At 59.3% G+C, this 17,530-nt stretch overlaps 1 protein-coding gene across 4 annotated transcripts in view; it reads right to left on the bottom strand.

The window, feature by feature from the left end:
* Positions 1–17,530, bottom strand: part of NRXN2 (neurexin 2) — a 114,792-nt gene that overhangs the window by 42,716 nt on the left and 54,546 nt on the right. For 3 of the 4 annotated variants that reach the window (XM_004383769.2, XM_023738230.1, XM_023738229.1), the window contains 7 exons: positions 17,322–17,525; positions 11,100–11,126; positions 9,116–9,235; positions 8,314–8,695; positions 7,495–7,685; positions 5,517–5,690; positions 5,084–5,203 (listed from right to left, as the gene is read on the bottom strand). In XM_004383769.2, coding sequence (XP_004383826.1) covers positions 5,084–5,203; positions 5,517–5,690; positions 7,495–7,685; positions 8,314–8,695; positions 9,116–9,235; positions 11,100–11,126; positions 17,322–17,525 — 1,218 coding nt within the window. Of the gene's footprint in view, positions 1–5,083; positions 5,204–5,516; positions 5,691–7,494; positions 7,686–8,308; positions 8,696–9,115; positions 9,236–11,099; positions 11,127–17,321; positions 17,526–17,530 lie in introns of those variants that run through there. The other variant, XM_023738231.1, reaches the window with a different exon arrangement.

Genomic DNA, 17,530 nt, shown 5'->3' with positions numbered 1-17,530 from the left:
CGCCTCACAGCCCCATGGCTGGGGGCGGGGACGGGGGGCTGCGCAGCACCGCAAAGCCCCCCTCCTGCTCCGCGCCCCGGGAGTGGGGTAGGGGTGAAGAGAAGGAAAACCAGAGCCCAAGCCTCGGTCCCGAGCCCACGAAATCAACTGGATGCCGCCGGGGAAACCGGGGTCCGCGCAGCGGCAGCGTCAAGGTCCAAGACGCCTGGATCCATCGCGAAGAGCTAGGGGTCTCCCCGCATGCTAGCGGGGTCGGAACAGCGCAGAGGGCCGTCAGAAACCCGGGGAAGCGCTCGGGGGAGGGGGCATGGTGCCGGGGGAGAGCAGGGAGGTGCAGGGCCAGGCAGGGAGGGGGCGCGAGGGAAATCCTGCGGAAAACCGAGCCGGGGAGGGGGAGGGGGAGCCGGAGGGGGAGAGGGCGAAGGCAGAGAAAGGGACGGAGGCCCCGATTCCCAGCAAGGCAAGCGGGGGACCGACGGAGACCAGGGCCGCTGCCGTGGCCGCCCGACGGAGGCCCCGGGAAAGGAGGGAGCGGCCGGGGAGGGGGGAGGGGGAAAGGGAAGCAAATCCGGGTGAGGGGGGACGAAGGGAGAGGAGAGGACGGGAGAGGCGAGTAGGGGAACTGGGCTGAGCCGAAGAAAGGCGCGAGTCTGCCAGATTCCGGCGGAGAGCTGGAGGCAGCGGAGTGTTGCTGCAGAGGCTGAGAGGGCTGGAAAGGAGAGGGAGGGAGGGAAGGAGGGAGGGAGCGAGTGGGGAGGGAAGGGGAGGGGGAGCGCGGGAGGAGGGGCAGGGCGGAGGACCGCGCGGCTCCCGAGCTGCGAGCGGCGCTGGGCAGCTCCGCGCGGCACCTGGCTAGCGCGCTCGGCTCGCCTTTCCCGGCTCGGCCCGCCCTCCGCGCGCTCCCGCCCTCGAGAAGGGCCTGCTGAATAATTGAACAGGACGAGGCTCCAGTAGAGGCTGCGCTCCTCCCCCTCCCTCCCCCACCTGGACGGACTCCGTGCGCGCCGGGCCCGCGCGCAGAGATGCGGCCACCGCCGCCTCTGCACGCACCCCTCGGAACACACGTGCACGCTGGGCTGTGGACGGGCTTGGGCACGGAGACACCCACGTACCCATATAGGCGCCAGTGTGCGCGCGCGTGCGCGTGCACACACAGACTGAGACACATATGCACACATGTGCTCGTAGACACTAGCACACGGACTCACACTCAGCCAGGCATGTACACATGCTCACAGAGGCAGACATGCGCGCACACATACATGTTTGGTCACAGGCAATAAATGGCCAACCTGCACACATGCCCAGACACCTCAGCCTCCAAAACAGGGCCGTCCATGTGCATACAAACATTGTACCCAGAGCCCCGCAGGTAATAAGGAGTAAGGCACACCACAACAGTCTCCTCACCACCACCCCCATACGGTGCTCCCCTCACCTTCGCACAAGCCCCTCCCGGACTCCTCTGGCCCTCCTCTCCCCTCTACCCCCTATCATCCTCCACCCCTCCCTCCACAGGGGGTCGAAAGGACACCCGTCCACTGAGTACCCACTTAGTACAGAGCCCTTCCTTTCCCCACTGACAGCCAGCTGAGAAGTCACTCCCCTTTCAGGGTGCCTCCCGCATACATCTGCCCCCCACCCCCGATTTTTGAGGGCCTCTGGGAAGCACTCGAGGTAAGTGCCTGAGAGGGAGATTTTCTTCGTTGCAGATCTCATCTGGATGCCAGGGGCCACCTCAGCACCCCCATCAACCTGGGCCCAAAGAGATGACTCTCTGCCAGGATGGGGGCAGAGGGTGTGGAGGGGAGGAGGCAGAGGGTAGAAGGAGGGGCGAGGTGGAGACAGGGGCCTGAAGAACTTGTAGGATAGAGCGAGAAGGAGAGAGGGGCAATAGGAAGGGGAGAGTGGGCTGGCCTCCCTGAAGCCTCGTCCTCCGGCCCTCTCTCCCCCATTCCGGTGCCCCTGACTCTAGAAAAGAGACCGACACAGCTCTGAGCAGGTGGAAAATTTATGGTCCCAGAGAGAGGGAGGGAGGAGCCGTGGTGAGAGGAGAGGAAGGGAAACCGCCTAGAGGCCAATCAATATGAGTGAGTGGGAACTGGCCAGAGTGGAGGGGGTGCTGGGGAGGGGGAGGGAAGACAGAGGGCAAAAACGAAGGTGGGGGGCAGAGGTGTGTGAGAGATCAATAGAGGCTGCAGAGAGAATGGAGCAAGTGGGGAGATGGGAGACAGGAGGCAGAGATGGTGAGGAGCTAGCTGCCTGCCTAGAGGCTGACACAGGCTGGGAGAGACAGCACACGCGGGCCCAGTGGGAGCCCCTGTCCGGAACCCTGGGCGCATGTCAGGAAGGGCCCCTGCCTCCTTCTACCCTCCCTTGCCCTCTCATTTCGTATTCTCTCCCTCCTCTCTCTCTCCCTCTCTCCTCCTTCTCACTAAAGAGAAGTATTCTCTCCCTCTGGTCTTCTCCCCGCCAGACACCTGAGCCTTAGAGGAACACAGGTAGAGTCCCCAAGTCACAGATAAAGAGACAGGAGACGAGACGTGGGGGAAAGGCTGTTCTGAAGGTTGGACCTCTCATCTTAGTCTCTCTCCCCCACCAGACAGCTCCACGCCCCAACCCAACCCCAACCCTCCGCCTGGCCCATTCCCACCCTCCTCCCTGTCTTCAGGCCCAGGGCTCCCTGGTGTCCCCACTGCCTCCAGGAGTGGAGCTTACTGACCCGCCCCACCCCCCCACTGGGCTCCTGATGACCTTGTACATGGGGGGCAGGGGAGAGTCCAAGAAGCCCCACCATAGAGAGAGCATGAAAGCATGAAGAGCCCAAGAGAAGAGGGGGTTGTGGCTGGAAAAATGCTGGCAGAGCCCCCACCCCACCAGATTCCTGCCCCTGGCCTTTGGGGGCAGAGACATCAGAGCTGCCCCAGGGTCAGGGGTCTCTGAAGGTCAGTACATTGATCCCCAAGTGGCTCTCAGGTTGCACCCACCTTGTCTTAAGTGCCACAGCTCTGTCCGGATCTGCCGCCAGACACGCAAACCAGTGCTCTAGAACGGTGAAACCTCCCAGGATAGGCCCTGTTCTCCAGCCCCAACTCACCCTGTCCTGCAGGGCAGTTCCGTTTCACCTGCCTGGAACCCAGACCAGCCTCTCTTCCCACCCCTGCTGAAAGGTGGCTGCTCCCTGAACCCCAATACATCCTATGCCATGTTCCCAGAAGACAGAAGGCTCCACCATGTGGGAGTCAAGTGGTGACCACGGGGTGGCAGAGTCCTTGATCCTGATGGCCTCCCCTCCATCATGAGCACCCCCCCCCCAGGACCCATGAGCAGTGGGTGGCAGGGGGTAACATACAGAGAGCTTGGGACAGGGAGTCAGAGCACCTAGGTTCTAGCTGAGCTCTACCACCGACACCCTCTGGCTTAGGGCGAGGGATCAGCCCTCTCAGAAGCCTAGGTTTCCTCATCCGTTAAATACGAAGGATGGTCTCCATCCCACTACCTTCTCTGAGGGTCAGATGAAAAGGGCTTCGTAGACCACAAGACACTACACAATCAGTAGGGACTGTGACTAGTAAGTAACAAAGGGACCATCTCCAGATCGCCTATTCAATGCTGAGTTACCTGGCAGGGGAGAAGCCTTGACCCAGCCCTGTCTTTAGACCCCAGCAGCCAGGGCTGAAGGACCCCCGAGCTGGCCGCTGACTGGGAGATTTCAGAAGGCACAGAGAGCCACAGGTCAGATGAGGAAAACCGTGGGAACGTGGAGGGGATACGGTGGTACCCAGGACTGGCCACACCCGAGAGCACTAGGAAATCACCGAGGGAGGTGGTCTGGGCATTCTTCCAAAGAAGAAGGAAAACTTAAGACCCTCCCAAGAGCCCCAGTCCCTGGAAGCAGTAGGTTTACCCTGTAAGCCCTCACACCCAGAGGACAGGCCCCAGCAGGGTGGGATGGAGACAAAGGCCCTGAGCCCTGTTCTTATTCCAGATCTACTAACTACTTCCAGAAACTCACTGGCTCCCTCTGGCCTCAGTTCCATGCTTGTAAAACGAAGGAGCCCTTGCTTCCTTGTGTGTGTGTGTGTGTGTCTTCTGCCACATCTTTCTCCTGTGGAGCCGCTGGTGGTTTTGAACCACTGACCTTTCAGATAGCAGTCAATCGCTTTAACCACTTCACCACCAGGGCTCCAGGACTTCCCCAGGGAAGACAATTCAAGCTGCCCTCTCCCCAGCCCCCAGCCCAATCATCCTAGGGAAACTCCAAAGTCCCCCACCAAAGTAGGGCATGGCCTCTCCCCCTTATGTCCAGCTGCCCTCCTTCCTCCAGGCTCTAACCAGCTGCTGGCCACCACCCACCACCCACCACCCACCAGGGACTGGAAAGTGCTGCCCGGGAGGGGCCTCCGACGATATGCAAGTTGGCAGGCAGATGCCCAGTCTGGGAGAAGAACCAGGAGAACACACTAGAGAGCACCCTACGGCTCGAAGGGACAACCTGCAGCTGGGATTCTTGGAAGAGGAAGGGGGAGCAGCAAGGCCTGAATTCGGGGAAGCCAGCTGCCCAGTGGCCTGGCCTCTGGGGAATCCCCTGAGCCTGCCTTCTGGGGTGCAGCCTATTCTGGGCAGGAAAGAACAGGCTTCCATTGCAGGCTTCTGAGGGCACCAGAGGAAAGGGGGTACAGGTGGCTAATAGCCCCCCCCTGTGCAATAGCGGGTAGACGCGAGCTATGTGCACACCACGTAAGGCCATCACCAAAATCACATGACAGCAACAAGTCCAGCCCCACAGAGGCTGACACCACTGTGGTGGCTGAATGGAGCCGTGCGCCACCCTCTCGTAAGGAGGGAGAAGCCATCTACCAGCTGATCCCGCAGGGATTCCAGGAGCGGCAAGCTATTCCTGCACAGGACCGAGAGAAAAGACTCTTGGTGGGGACAGAGGGCAGCAGCGCCACCTGGGCTCTCGTGATAAGAAGGCGGCAAGCAGTGCAGCACTCGGGGACCCTCCCTCCTCCCCAGCAGTCCCTGTGGCTGCAAGGGGCCTGGCTCTCCCGCGACGCCCTCGGCCCTCCCCAGCACTCACGGTCATTGCAGACAGGGCCACCGTAGGAAGTCATGGTGCAGTCACAGGTGAAGCCGTCCCACTGCTGCAGGCAGACGCCCTGGTTGGCACAGGACTCTTCGGTGCAGGTGGTGCTGGGGCCTGGAAGAGGCAGGAGGAGGAACACCCCCCGCTCAGCCAAGCCCCCTCCCTCCCCAGGAGGTGCGGAAGCTTTAGGGCCAAGGCCCGGCACTGACCAGGGGTGGGGCTGGGAGGGACTTAAGGACTGCTAGGTTTGGCCTTGGATTATGATAGGAAACCAGGCGAGAGACCACAGGGAGGGCAAGTGAGTCTTCACCCCGCTGTCCCGCTGCCCTGAGAAGGAAGGCCACTTTCCTGGGCAGAGACTACCCTGCCCCGGCCTGTCTCTCTGCAGCTAGCAGGGCCACCCTGAATGGGTCCACCCTCCACTCACCGTCACAGCCCCTCTCCACCTGCCCGATGCGGTGCAGGGCGTCGGCGATGAGGTCTGGGAGGCGCCCGTTGAGGTCCACAGAGGCCAGGCAGCCCTGAAAGCCGTCCCGGGAGGCCACCAGCTTGGGCAGGTTGCTGAACATGTTCTTGCTCAGACCGCCAATGTACAACTCTCCTGCAAGGGGAGCGGGGTCAAAACCCAGGCTTCCCCGTTCCCATCCCGCCCCTAGACTATCAGTTGGCAGGTCCTCCCAGCCTCCCAGGCTCTCGGTATCCCAACCCAGACTCCACTTCCCTCCCAGAGATCCAGCGACCTGCACAGTCCCACCCCCACCCACCTCTTCCTTCTCCACTTTGCCATCTGTCTGCTCCCCTCCCAGAGAAGCCCAGATGCCCGGGGTGGGGGGTGCAGCTGGAGGCGCCTGCCCCGTGCTCTCTCCCACACATTTGATTCCAGTTCCGGCCTGCAATCAGGGCCTTTCATAGATGTGCGGTCCCATCCCCCTACTCCCGCTTCCTCCGCCTAAGTCTCCAGTTCCAGAACTCCAGCAGGTCTCTCCCAGACTCCCCAGTGCTGAGTTCTCTCTTGGGGGTTTCTAAGCCCAGCCCCCAGCAACTAGGGCTTGGCCTGGGGACAATGGAAAGACAATCTCCTGGGGACACCTGATTCCTGTATCACTGCCTAGCCACATGGAGACTAAATCCCTGGACCCCTTGGCCAGTCCACAGCAGAGCTCAGAAAGCCCAGTCTGTTACTGGTCTCAGCCAAGAATCCTGGTCAGTCCCGCTGCCTGGCCACAGCTCAATGCAACGCGAGACGGGCCTGGATGACCCAAGGGTGTGCTGCCACTTTGGATTACCTGTGGCACAGCGCCCCCTTCTGGGAGTAGGGAGAATTCACAGCACTGTGTAATGAGACCAAAACCCGCTGCCTTTGATTCTGACTCATAGCAACCCTACCAAAAGGTTGGCAGTTCAGATCCACCAGCTTCTCCTTGGAAACCCTGTGGGGCAGTTCTATTCTGTCCTATAGGGTCGCTATGAGTCTGAATGGACTCAACGGCAATGGGATGCAACGAGATGGGACCTAGGATCTAGTTTAGTTCCAAAGCTGTCTACTGTCTACTCACTTTGTGACCTCAGGCAAGCCATCTAGCGTCTCTGAACTTGTTTCCACCTCTCTACAAAAGGGAGTGGAGTTAGTGGTCTCTGAGGACCCTCCCAGTTCTGACGGTTTGAGTCACAGTGACACCCAGGGGTCCGTATGGGACAGAGGGTATCTTTGAACATGTGCAAGGAAGTAGCTCACACTGCCCCAGTGGGTGCTGGGGAACACGCAGTCCTCGGCCTCACTCCCGTTCCAATGCCTGGGTCCCTTAGCTCATCCTCCTCGTCCCTGTTCTCAGCCAGTCATTCTGGGGCCAGGTAAATGTGGCCGCCAGTGACTGCTGAAAAGGTGCTGGGGAAACAGGACACTGGTGTGACCCTGAGCCCACCAGGGGAGGCCTGGGGTCCAGAAAGTCCCCAGAGCTAGCCTAGCCAATGCCCAAGATAGATGATCAGCCCCCAGGGACCCCAGCTACTGCTACCCCTCCTCCCTCATCAACTGCCCCCTTCACCCCACCCAATGGAGGCATCTGCCAGGAGGCTACACCCCTTGTTCTCTCTCCAGCTCTCACCCAAGGCAGGCTCCTCAACCTCGGAGTCCAAGGGGTCCCCGGAAGGCCTAGCCTATCTACTCCTAGCTCTAGAGTGAGGCCACCTGGCGCCTGGTGAGAACATTCTGTGGCCAGGCTTCCAGGGTGGAGACAGCAGACTCGCAGGAGAGCTGAGCAGGGGAAAGAGCAATGGGACGCTATGGGCAGAGGCAGATGGAGGATCACAAGAGTGCTGAAGTGTCCCAGGAAGAGACTGGCCTTGCTGGGGTGGAGGGGGTGTCTGAACTAGGACCGGACCTTCTCGGAGGCCCCAGGCCCCACCTTTGAGATCGAGGTTTCGGGCGCCATTGGAGTGCTGCGTGACAGTGCGGGAGTCGATCTTGAGCGTATGTACGTTGCCCGGGTCCCTGGACACCACCACGTTGTGCCACTGGTTGTCATTGACTGGTTTGTCTGAGTTCCCCTTCATCAAGGATGGGCCGTTCCCCAGGTCAAACACGTAGTGGATGTACCTGCCCCACAGTAGGGAGGAGACACTGGGTCAGGCGGGGCCATGCTGGGGGAGGAGCTATGGCAGTCAGGAGTCCTAGGGGCCACAGGAAGAAGGGACAGAGAAGGAGGGCAGCATTCCTGACCCAGTAAGAGAGGGACTCACACCAACAGCAAGAGGACTCTAGTGGGAGGTCCCATCCTGGGGAGAACAAGGGGAGGGAGGCCACAGAGGAGCTGGTGTCTGTGACACGGGCTCAGAGGAGAAGCTGGTCAAGGGGAGAGGTTTATGGGGCGTTGGGGGCCTCTGGAGGCAGGGGCAGAGCTGCCTTCGGGTGGGGTCCTCTAAAGCGAGAAACCACAGAGACAAGACTCTGTCTACTGCCTGTGGAGATGGCAGGAGGCCTGAGCCAGAACAGTGAGCAGAGAATGGCTGCAACTGGAAAGCCCTTGGCAAGGAAGCAACTGGGGAGTCACCAGAGCGGAAGAAGGGGCTGCTTCTTCTCCATCTTGGCTGGTGGTTGGGGAACTGCATCTCAGCCTGTGGTTTGGGGGGATCGGCCATCTCAGCCAGTGGTTGGGGAGCTGTATCTTGGCCAGACGGGGAAGGGGACCACTTCCTTGACAGTGGTACAAGGCCAAGCACCTCACCCTTTGACCAGCTCGATGACAATGAAGTCATTGCCGTTGCCCGAGTTGAACAGGAGAAGCCCATCAGGGGCTGTGGTCTTGAACTGGAAGAAGAGGTGCATTGAAGCATAGGCTTGGAGCGTGGCAAGTGCCAGGTAGCTGCTGCGACTCTTGAAGGTGACAGGGTCTGCCACAATGGCACGCAGGCCAAAGCGAGCGTTCAGCTCGCAGTAGGTGATGTCGCCGTCCTTGCACTGGTCCATGTAGGGCTGGCCGTTGAACACCAGCCCACTCAGGTGCCCGATGAAGTTGGAGGGCACCACAGAGATGAAACGCCGCTCCGTCATGATACCCGTCTCGATGTTGTGGAACTCCAGCCGCGTATGGGCTCCTGCCATCTGTCCTGCTCAGGACAGGAGAAAGAAATGAGGGGTGGCTTTTGGGCACTGACTGCAGGATCATCTGTGGGGCTGGGCCTCAGGGTCCCAGGAGCCTCACCCTCCACCTGAGGGTCCCATGTGAGAAGCATCAGCAGAGATGCCCTCGGGGAGGTGCTAGCAGCAAGCACAACTCCTGGTGACAAGGAGGAGTTGAGGGACTCGTTGAGTCAAGGGCTGACAGGTTTCCAGGGAAATGCTGCCTGGGGGGAGGTGAAATGGCCCCCGGAGCCCAGACCCCCATAATATACCACCCCTTGGGGAGAAATGGCACCGGCGACTTGCCCAGACAGTGCCCCGGGAATGGTAGCCCAGTCAGTGGTCACCAAGAAGAATGGGGCCAAACCCTAGAGATGTGTCCACCTCCCTGGTCTCAGACCACCTACCCTCCACGGTCACATTGTCCACAGACAGCTGCAGGTTCTTGCCACGCCGCACCACCCTCGCCGTGTGCCACTCATTGTCATTGAGCTTGTGCCCCGCAAAGAGCGTCTCGGGGCCTTTACCTGCAGCACCAAGGAGGGAGTGAGCATGCACCTATACGTGTTCATGCAGGGCTTCATGTACCACCCGGGGCAGGCACACAGACAGCCTCATCACTGCACACACGTGTGCATGCGTATGCATCCATACGACCTTATGGCCCATGTCTGCACACAAGTACACACACGTGCGCACGCGGCTTCACTTCACACCTGGAGCACATACGTATTCAGAACTTGTACACACCTAGTCATACACATAGACACACTTGGCACTCCCACTCCACACGACCTCATTGGGTGCCATTCACCTAGAATATGATGTGAATGGGGCCACCTGGAGTTGCACACTGAGGCCCTGCACGCTGACACTCACACATTCCCCAAGACTTCTAAGGCCCTCCACTGTGGTAGCCAGCAGCTAAACTCTCAGCATATACGCACAGACTTCAAACTTTAAGACTGCACAGAGCCTTACTGTGCACCCAAGTCTAAAGTAAAACATACGTATCTTTCAAATGTTGCTGAACTTTTCAATGCTCCCAGATCATCCCTGGGACCCTTGATGCTTATTCTAGCTGGGGTGGAAGCAGGGGCAGATTACCCAATGGGCAAAATAAGCACAGTGCTTACGTTGCTTACCAGGTCATCTGTAGTGAACAATTTCACATTTTTCCACCACATCAAAGATTCCGCTTCTAGGTATGGCTGGCATCTGTCTCTCTCCCAGCCCCACGGCACCTTCCTACAGAATCAAAGCCTCTTTTCAAATTTATAATCCCTGACTGGGGCAGATGACCCAGTAAGCAAGGTAAGCACAGGCTTACTTGTACTTACTAATCTATAGTGAACAATTTCACTACAGATGATCACTACAATTTCACTACAATTTACCTTGCCTATTAGATAATATCTGCTCCTGGGGGGACGGTGCTGGCATTAAAGGAGAACTTGGGTGGTGCGAACAGTTAACACGCTCGGCCGCTAGTCAAAAGGTTGGAGGTTCGAGTCCACCCAGAGATGCCTCAGAAGAAAGGCCTGGCAATCTACTTCCAAAAAATCAGCCATTGAAAACCCTATGGAGCACAGTTCTACTCTGACACACATGGGGTCACCATGAGTTGGAATCGACTTGAGGGCAACTGGTACTGGTGGGCCAGCAGGGTTCACATACATGCCCATGACCATGCCACACGCACAAAGAAAGAAGCACCAAGCACACACAGACTTTTCTATATCTGCCTCCCATGCTGGAGGGCTCTCGTGTGCAGCCTCAGGCAAATACACCAGGCAGAAACAGACAGAGCACTGAACCCAGGTACACTCGTATGCTCAGGAATGTCCACTCCCACTCTCCATCTGACCCCTCTGAAAGAACCCCCATTTGACAAAGTCGTCCTCACCCGACACAGGAGCTGTGAAGGGCTGAACTTTGGGGCTCTAAGCTGGCCTCCCGGCCCTCATCTTCTTTCCCATGTGCCTCGCCCGCCCCCTTGTGGCCACCACTGCAGGTGCAGCAGAATATCCCCAGCCCCCTCAAGGCTCCTTCCTGCAATAGGGTGGAGGCACTGTCCTGCTGCAGGTGCTACCTGAGTCTCGATTTCTGCCTCTTCCCCACCCTCCCGCTGACTCGGCATGACAAGGAGTCTGCCTCCCCCTCCCAGTACCCAGTGAGCCTCCTGACCAGGGCCCTCTGCCTCTTGGTCCATTCTGCCATCCACAACCCCATCAATCCCACTCTCAACGCCAGCTTCCCTCCCCCCACCCACTGCCCAACCCACATACAAGCCAGAGATGAAGCCTCCTCCTCCCCCATTACCCCTCCCCAAATCCCAGTGTCCAGCATCCCAGTCCCCTTGGGTCTTTGCAGAAGAGGGAAGCCACTTACTGGGTGCGCAGCCGACACGCAGGCAGTCTGGGGGGGCCATGGGGCGGGCAGAGGGGGAGGGGAGACAAAAGGCAGAACAAGGTTTTTTTTTTTTTTTTTTTTTTTTTACATCCTTCACAGGGAGGGGTGTCTGCAGGCGGGGGTTCCCCCCAGGGCCACTTTCTGGGGACCACGCGTGCCCAGGTGCCCTCTCCCCTTCCTCAGTTGGACCCCTGTCCCTCCTGCCCCCAAAAGGGCTCCAACCCTCCCCAGAGCTGGGAGGCAGGGCAGTTGGGTGATGAGAGAAGGGCTTGTGCCCCCCTTCTTAGAGGGGCCCAGGCCCCTCGTGTCTGAGGGAGATGGGCACCTTGGGGATCCCAGTCGTACAGGGGGTCATGCAGGGCTGAGGGCCTGACCAACCCCCATCTCCCCAGTCTCTGGGGGGGAGATTGGTGGGGAGGCCAGAGTCCCTGCATCCCCTGCTCTGGGACGACTCCCTGCTCAGAGCCCAGGCTGTGACACTTCTAGGCTCTGAGCTAAACGGTGGGGTCCGTCCCAGGGTCCCCTTCCCGTGGCCATACGACTCCCAAAGTCCCAGGGGGCTAGCACCCCCCCTCCAGGAACCTTCCTTCCACCGCTTCCTGTCCTGGAGGATGCCAGGCTGCCACTGAGGGTCGAGCATAGCCCTTCACCCTGAAGAGGGACTAGGGAGGGGCAGAGGCCTCACAGACAGGGCCCCCCAGAATGACTTCTCAGGATGCAAAGTGAGGCGTGCATAAGCAGGCATCCCGAGCAAAGTGCCCAGGCCCTGCCCCAGCCCTGGTATTGCTCTCCTCCCACTCCAGGGTCGAGGGCCCCACGTAGCCACAAAGCACACTGTCTGCTCAGAGCCTGCAGCCCCGGCCCCAGTCCCCCAGCCAGACACATTATCACAAGGGGAGGGGGTCAGCCAGCACTTGTTGAGGGGACAGAGTGCTGGGGTCCTGTGAAGCTCTGGTTTAGGTCTTTGGATGCCTGCATCATTCCATCAGACCCAGACCCCGCCTCAGCCTGAAGGAGAGAGGGGCTGCCTGGGATGGGAGAAAGTTCTGGACTGTGAGGCGGAAAAGCGGGTCCTAATCCCAGTCCTCACACTAACTCACTGTGTGACCTCAGGCAAATCCCTCTGCTCCGAGCCTCAGCTTCCCCTCTGTGAACTGAGGGGCTGAACAAGAGATCCCAGGCTGGCCCTGCCTGCACAGAAGGGCCTCCAGGTCCTCCTTAGCAATATCCTTGGCATCCTGCCCCTCCTCCCAGGACAGGCTCTGCCCACATACCCGGTGGCCCAGGAAGCAAAGGGGGTGGCACCTGGCATCCCCTGGGCCCCTGAAGGTTCCTGTAGTGGAGGTACGCAGAGGCCCCCTGTGACTCGGGGGGCCATGGGCCCCTCGGGCAGTACAGCTGAGTTCCACACGCGTTGTCAACCGCAGCAGAAGAGTGGGGGGAGCAGCCGGGACCCTCGGCCACAGCCTGGCACCAACAGAGGGGCAGAAGAGGCGGAGAAAGGCCAAGGGGCAGACACAGGGGGAAGTCAGAGTCACAGTGAGAGGTAGGAGGTAGAGAGGGTCAGAGAGAAAGGAGGAAGAGAAAAAGTGAGGTCAGCAGGGCGGCGGCGGGAAGGAGAGGGGGGACAGGGAGAGAGGGTGCCAAGCCCTGGAGTCGGGTCACGGGGGCTCTCTCGGGGCCAGCAGAGTCTTCACCAATGAAGGGTCCAAAAAAGAAAAAAGGGGGCTGGGAGGGCTGGCCTATCCCCTGTTGGGAAAGAGGCCCCAGGATCAGAGCTCCATTCTTTGCCCTCCCCAGCAGGGGAGTGCCAGGCTTGGGGAAGTTCACATGTCCGTCTGTCCGGAGAAGAGGTGTTAGCGCCAGGCCCACCCCCTGCAGCAAGTCCACCCTCAGAAGCCTCCTGCTGGTGGGGCTGGAGGAGAGCAGCCAGGAACTGAGAGTGAGTGGGGGAAACTCAGCCTTCTGTACACATGCCGGCCCAGCACACAGTCGGGGAGCCCTAATAATAACCTGCGCCTCGCATGCAGGAAATGGATAGACTGACTGGCCTGCCCAGACCCGCCAACGCCCTGCCGGACACAGACCAGGTCAGGATGCAAATGGGTGATGGGACAGGTGGGAGAAGGTAATCCCCACAAAGGAAAATCAAGGAAGTGAACGCAGCCTTCTGGTCCCCTCCTGCCCGGATGGAGGATTGGAGACCAAGGCTCTAGCAAGGCCAGTGTCAAGAGCCCACCGACTGGCGTCTCATCTTGGGAGGGACAGCAGAGTGGCGGGCACAACTGGTGCAGCCTTCGTTCAGGGCCAGCCTATGGGAGGAACTCAGGAACTCCTGAAAGAACCTATGGCCTCAGGCAGGAAGCGCTCTCCTTCAATGGCCCCAGGGATTAAAAGGCTTTGAAGGGCAGCCTGGCTTTAAACGAAGGAGGGTTAGACCCGCTCTGTGTTGCTCAAGAGGGCAGAGCTAGGCCCACAAGTGGGGATTTCAGAAGGGTAGGTTGACCATCTCAGAGGTGGGCGCTCCTGGTGCTGGGAGACACCCCGGCCGGCGGGCGAGTCCCTCTGGGGCAGACTGAATGGTGTGACCCCAAAGGGCCCCTCCAGCTTGGTGATTCCCTCATTACAGTGCACCCTCCACCCTCGCTCAGAGCTGGGGCTGTGTGGGCACAGGTGGTGGGGGCACTCCAGGGACGAGGGGAAGAGGCCTCAGAGGCCACACCCCAGGCAGAAGGCAGGGACCCAGGCCACACTGGAACAGGGGAAAGAACCCAGGGGACACTACCGTCTTCTAGGGACAGAGGTCAACTGCCCTGCTCAGGGGAGAGCAGAGGACTCCGGGAGCTGGCTCGGGGCTGCCGTGCGGTGGAGGCTTGAAGCGGGGCAGGAGGCCCAATCCAGTCTTGCTGCAGTCCTCTGCCTGGCAAGAGGCAGCAGCGCCTCTGGCCTCCTCAGGCCTAGCAAATAACCCATCTCCTGAGGCTGGCACTGAGGGCCTCCTCCCAGCGCCCGCCAAGTCGTCACCACAGCCTCAGGGCCCTCTTCAGTACAGGGCCCAGCACTGAGCCTGCATCATTAGCTGCACCTGACTAGCTGCAACGCTGCCTCCGCTAAGTCTGGCCTCCCTCCTAGAGGATGAGACCAAAGGCCAGAGCCCAGGCGGCATCAGGCTCCCCTCGATTCCCCAGCAGCGAGTCCAGCCCAGGCCAAGGGCTTTGGTGGTGCCTGTCTGTGAGGCCCTGCAGGCCCTGGGTCGTGAACAGGACAGGGACCGGACTCCCTCAGGCCTGGCTCTAAGCCAGTACAGAGAGGCTGGGTGGGTCTCTAAGCATGTGTCTTGCATCTGTGTAATGTCTTCACACCCATGATTCCATCGAAGCCTCAAAACCACATGGAAAGGAGCAGAATGAGAATTCTTATCCCCATTTTACAGGTAAGAAAGCAGAGGCTCAGAGAAGGGAAATGACTTACCCAGCAGTCGAGACACCAGGGCTAGAACCCAGATCTTCTGGCTCTGAGCCCAGTGCTCTTCCCATTACAGCCTGAGGCTACGTGGCTGGGTGCGGACCACCTATGTGTCTGCAGGTACCTACATCAGTCGGGCTCCATGGATGGTTTTTCATGGGCTATATTCGAGACGGCATCTCAGCACATACAGCTTTGTGGCAGGGCGGGGGCACAACCAGGGTGGGAGAGGGGCCAGAGGACAGTCCTGCTGCTTGGCAGTCTGGGAAGCCTGTTCTTAACATGACCAGGCCTGCCAGGAGGGCCGCCTTGTTCTTGAAGTACTTGTGTGGCATGGACGGAAAAGCATGCCCAAGGGGAGGAGAGAGAAGACTCTAAGAGTGGAAAGGCCCAAGGTCCCACCAGATACTTTTCCTGGCCAAGGACTCTCCTCCTGTCTAATTTAGAGAAACACAACCTTTTTCCTAAGGCAGTCCAAGGAAGAAAGAAGCCATCTGCCTCCTAGAGCCTTCCCTGCAAGGAGGAGGACGGGATTCTCCCTGCTGTCTCCCACCAGCACACCGAGCCACGCGCTCGGCCCCAGAAGGGGGCAGGTCTCAGGCTGGGCACAGGACCACTCGTGAGGTCCTGGGCTGGTCCCTCCATTTATGATGGTCTCCAGGATGCAAGGGGGTGTTGGGCAGTCCTCTGGAGGGTTGGCCAAGGGGTGTTTCCTAACTTGCTCTCCCCAGCAGAGCTGCCCCCCGCCCACCATCCACTGTCCACGGGCTGTGATCATGGACAGAAGCAGGAACACCTCAGGGAAACTTCCACTGAGGCCCGCCCACCTGCACACCTCCCCCCTCTCCAGCCTCAGTCACTCTTGGCAAATCCTCGTCCTGAGAGTACAAAGGCCAAATGGCCAAAAGGGGGAAAGGAAAGGACAGTATAAGTTTATTAATGAAGTAACTGGCCCCCAAAAGGCCCTGATCTGGCCCAAAATGCCCCAGAAGCCAATGTTAGGATGAGACTCTAGATAAATAGTTAAAGGCTCAAAGCTCTGTCTTCTCTCCAACGAGGATTCTAATCTTCTCAGAAGAGACTGATGTCTCGTCTGGTCCAGGACACAAGAGGTGCTACATTTATATAAGCTTAGAGAGGCCCGGCTGAGATGGACTGATGTGACCCCAGCCTGGACAGCAGAGGACCACCACTCCCGGGGTTCCCCTGGAGCAAAACGCTTCACAAGGTGGGGACTTTGTCTTATTCGCTGCTGCACCCCTGGGGTTCAGAACCTACCTGGCACTCATAAGGTGCCCCATAAACACTGGCTGAATAAGTGAGTCTGCTGCTTTCCTCTCGTCCCTGAGCATGAGGACTGAAGCCCACGAGCAAGCCAATAGGTCTCACCGTCCTGCCCCACGGGCACCCCGGGACCACTAGTGAAGCAGCGCTGAGGCTCTCTCTCACACATGGGCACAGGCAGAGAAGAGTGCCATCTAATGGCGAGAGTCAGCAGCCTGGCTCTGTTCCAGGACACCGCAAAGGGGGTCACGGGAAAAGCACTCAACTTTAAGACGGAAGTCCAGGGTTGTCATCTCCCCGCCATCACTAGCTTCGTGATGTTGCACGCGTGAGTATATGAATTTCCTAACCTATAAAACAGGAGGGTAATGTCTATGTAAGGAGCCCCAGTAGCGCAGTGGTTAAGCGCTCGGCTGCTAATCAAAAGGTTGGAGGTTCCAACCCACCACTTCCACAGTAACCCTATAGGATAGAGTAGACCCCTACGGGGAAGTTCTGCTCTGTCCTACAGGGTCACTATAAGTCAGAATTGACTCACCGGCAATGGGTTGGGTTTTAACACCTACGTGGTGTCTTCACAGGTCCCTGGGTGGCACAAAGGTCTGTGCTTGGCTGCTAATCAAAAGGTTGGTGGTTCGAACCCACCCAGCAGCACCACAGAACAAAGGCCTGGTGATCTGCTTCCATAATGATTACAGCCAAGAAAACTCTATGGAGCTCAATTCTGCTCTGAAGCATGTGGGGTCACCATGTGCCAGAATTGACTCAATGGCAGTGGGTTTGGTTTGTGTGTGTGTGTCTTCCTGGGTCAGCTATATGACTCAAATGTGGATGCACAGCGCTAGCTAAAGGGAAGGGGCTGTGTAGCTGTAGTTCGTGTACCCGAGCACCTACACACAGACCCAGACCTAGAGATGACTCTGCACAGGTGGGGCAGACGAGGGCGGCTGATGCAGGCTTCTCCTCATCTCGGCATCTGCCGCTGCCCTGAGCTCAGGCTTGGCACTCAGGGGGCGTCCGTGAGCACTGCCCCAATGAATAAGCCAAGGAATGAGCAAGCGGGTGAGCACACAACCAAGAATGAATTGTGTCAGCATGCATGTGTGCAGGCCGGGTGCTGCCGAGGTGCCACGTGTGTGCCCTGGGAGGACAGCTGGCACACCCTGGGCACACTCAGGCAGACGGTGTGGCCGCCCTCTGGGTCTCCACCACTCAGTGTTGTCAGGCCGGGAGCATCTCCCTACGCTGCGCACCCTCCCCCGGGGGACAGAGCTTGCAGGGCTCCGGCCCAGGCTGGCACCTCCCACCTCCAAACCCTGCCGAGGGCACCTCTCACCGGTGTCCCCACCAGCTTCTCCAGACAGAGGGGGTGGTCAGAGCCAGGCCAGGGAGGGCTAGGAGGTGCGGGCAGGGCGGTCACCGGGTCAGGTGGTCACTGGGGTGGATGGTTACCGAGGTTGACCGTGAGCTTCATCTGCCCCCCGTCCAGCTCGAGGCGCAGGGTGTCGGCGGACTCCCGGGAGGTGGTGGCCATCATGAGTCCATAGGCCCGCTGGGACATGAAGCGCAGAGACACGTCCTCCGCTTCCGTGTGCATGGCATTAGGTAGCATGATCTTCATGTACATGGAACCATCGTAGCTCAGGACCGTGGCCTCTGCC

Source organism: Trichechus manatus, unplaced genomic scaffold (genome assembly GCF_000243295.1).
Source record: "Trichechus manatus latirostris isolate Lorelei unplaced genomic scaffold, TriManLat1.0 scaffold00113, whole genome shotgun sequence".
NCBI classification, from domain to species: Eukaryota; Metazoa; Chordata; class Mammalia; order Sirenia; family Trichechidae; genus Trichechus; species Trichechus manatus.
This window is presented reverse-complemented; position numbering and strand designations above follow the sequence as displayed.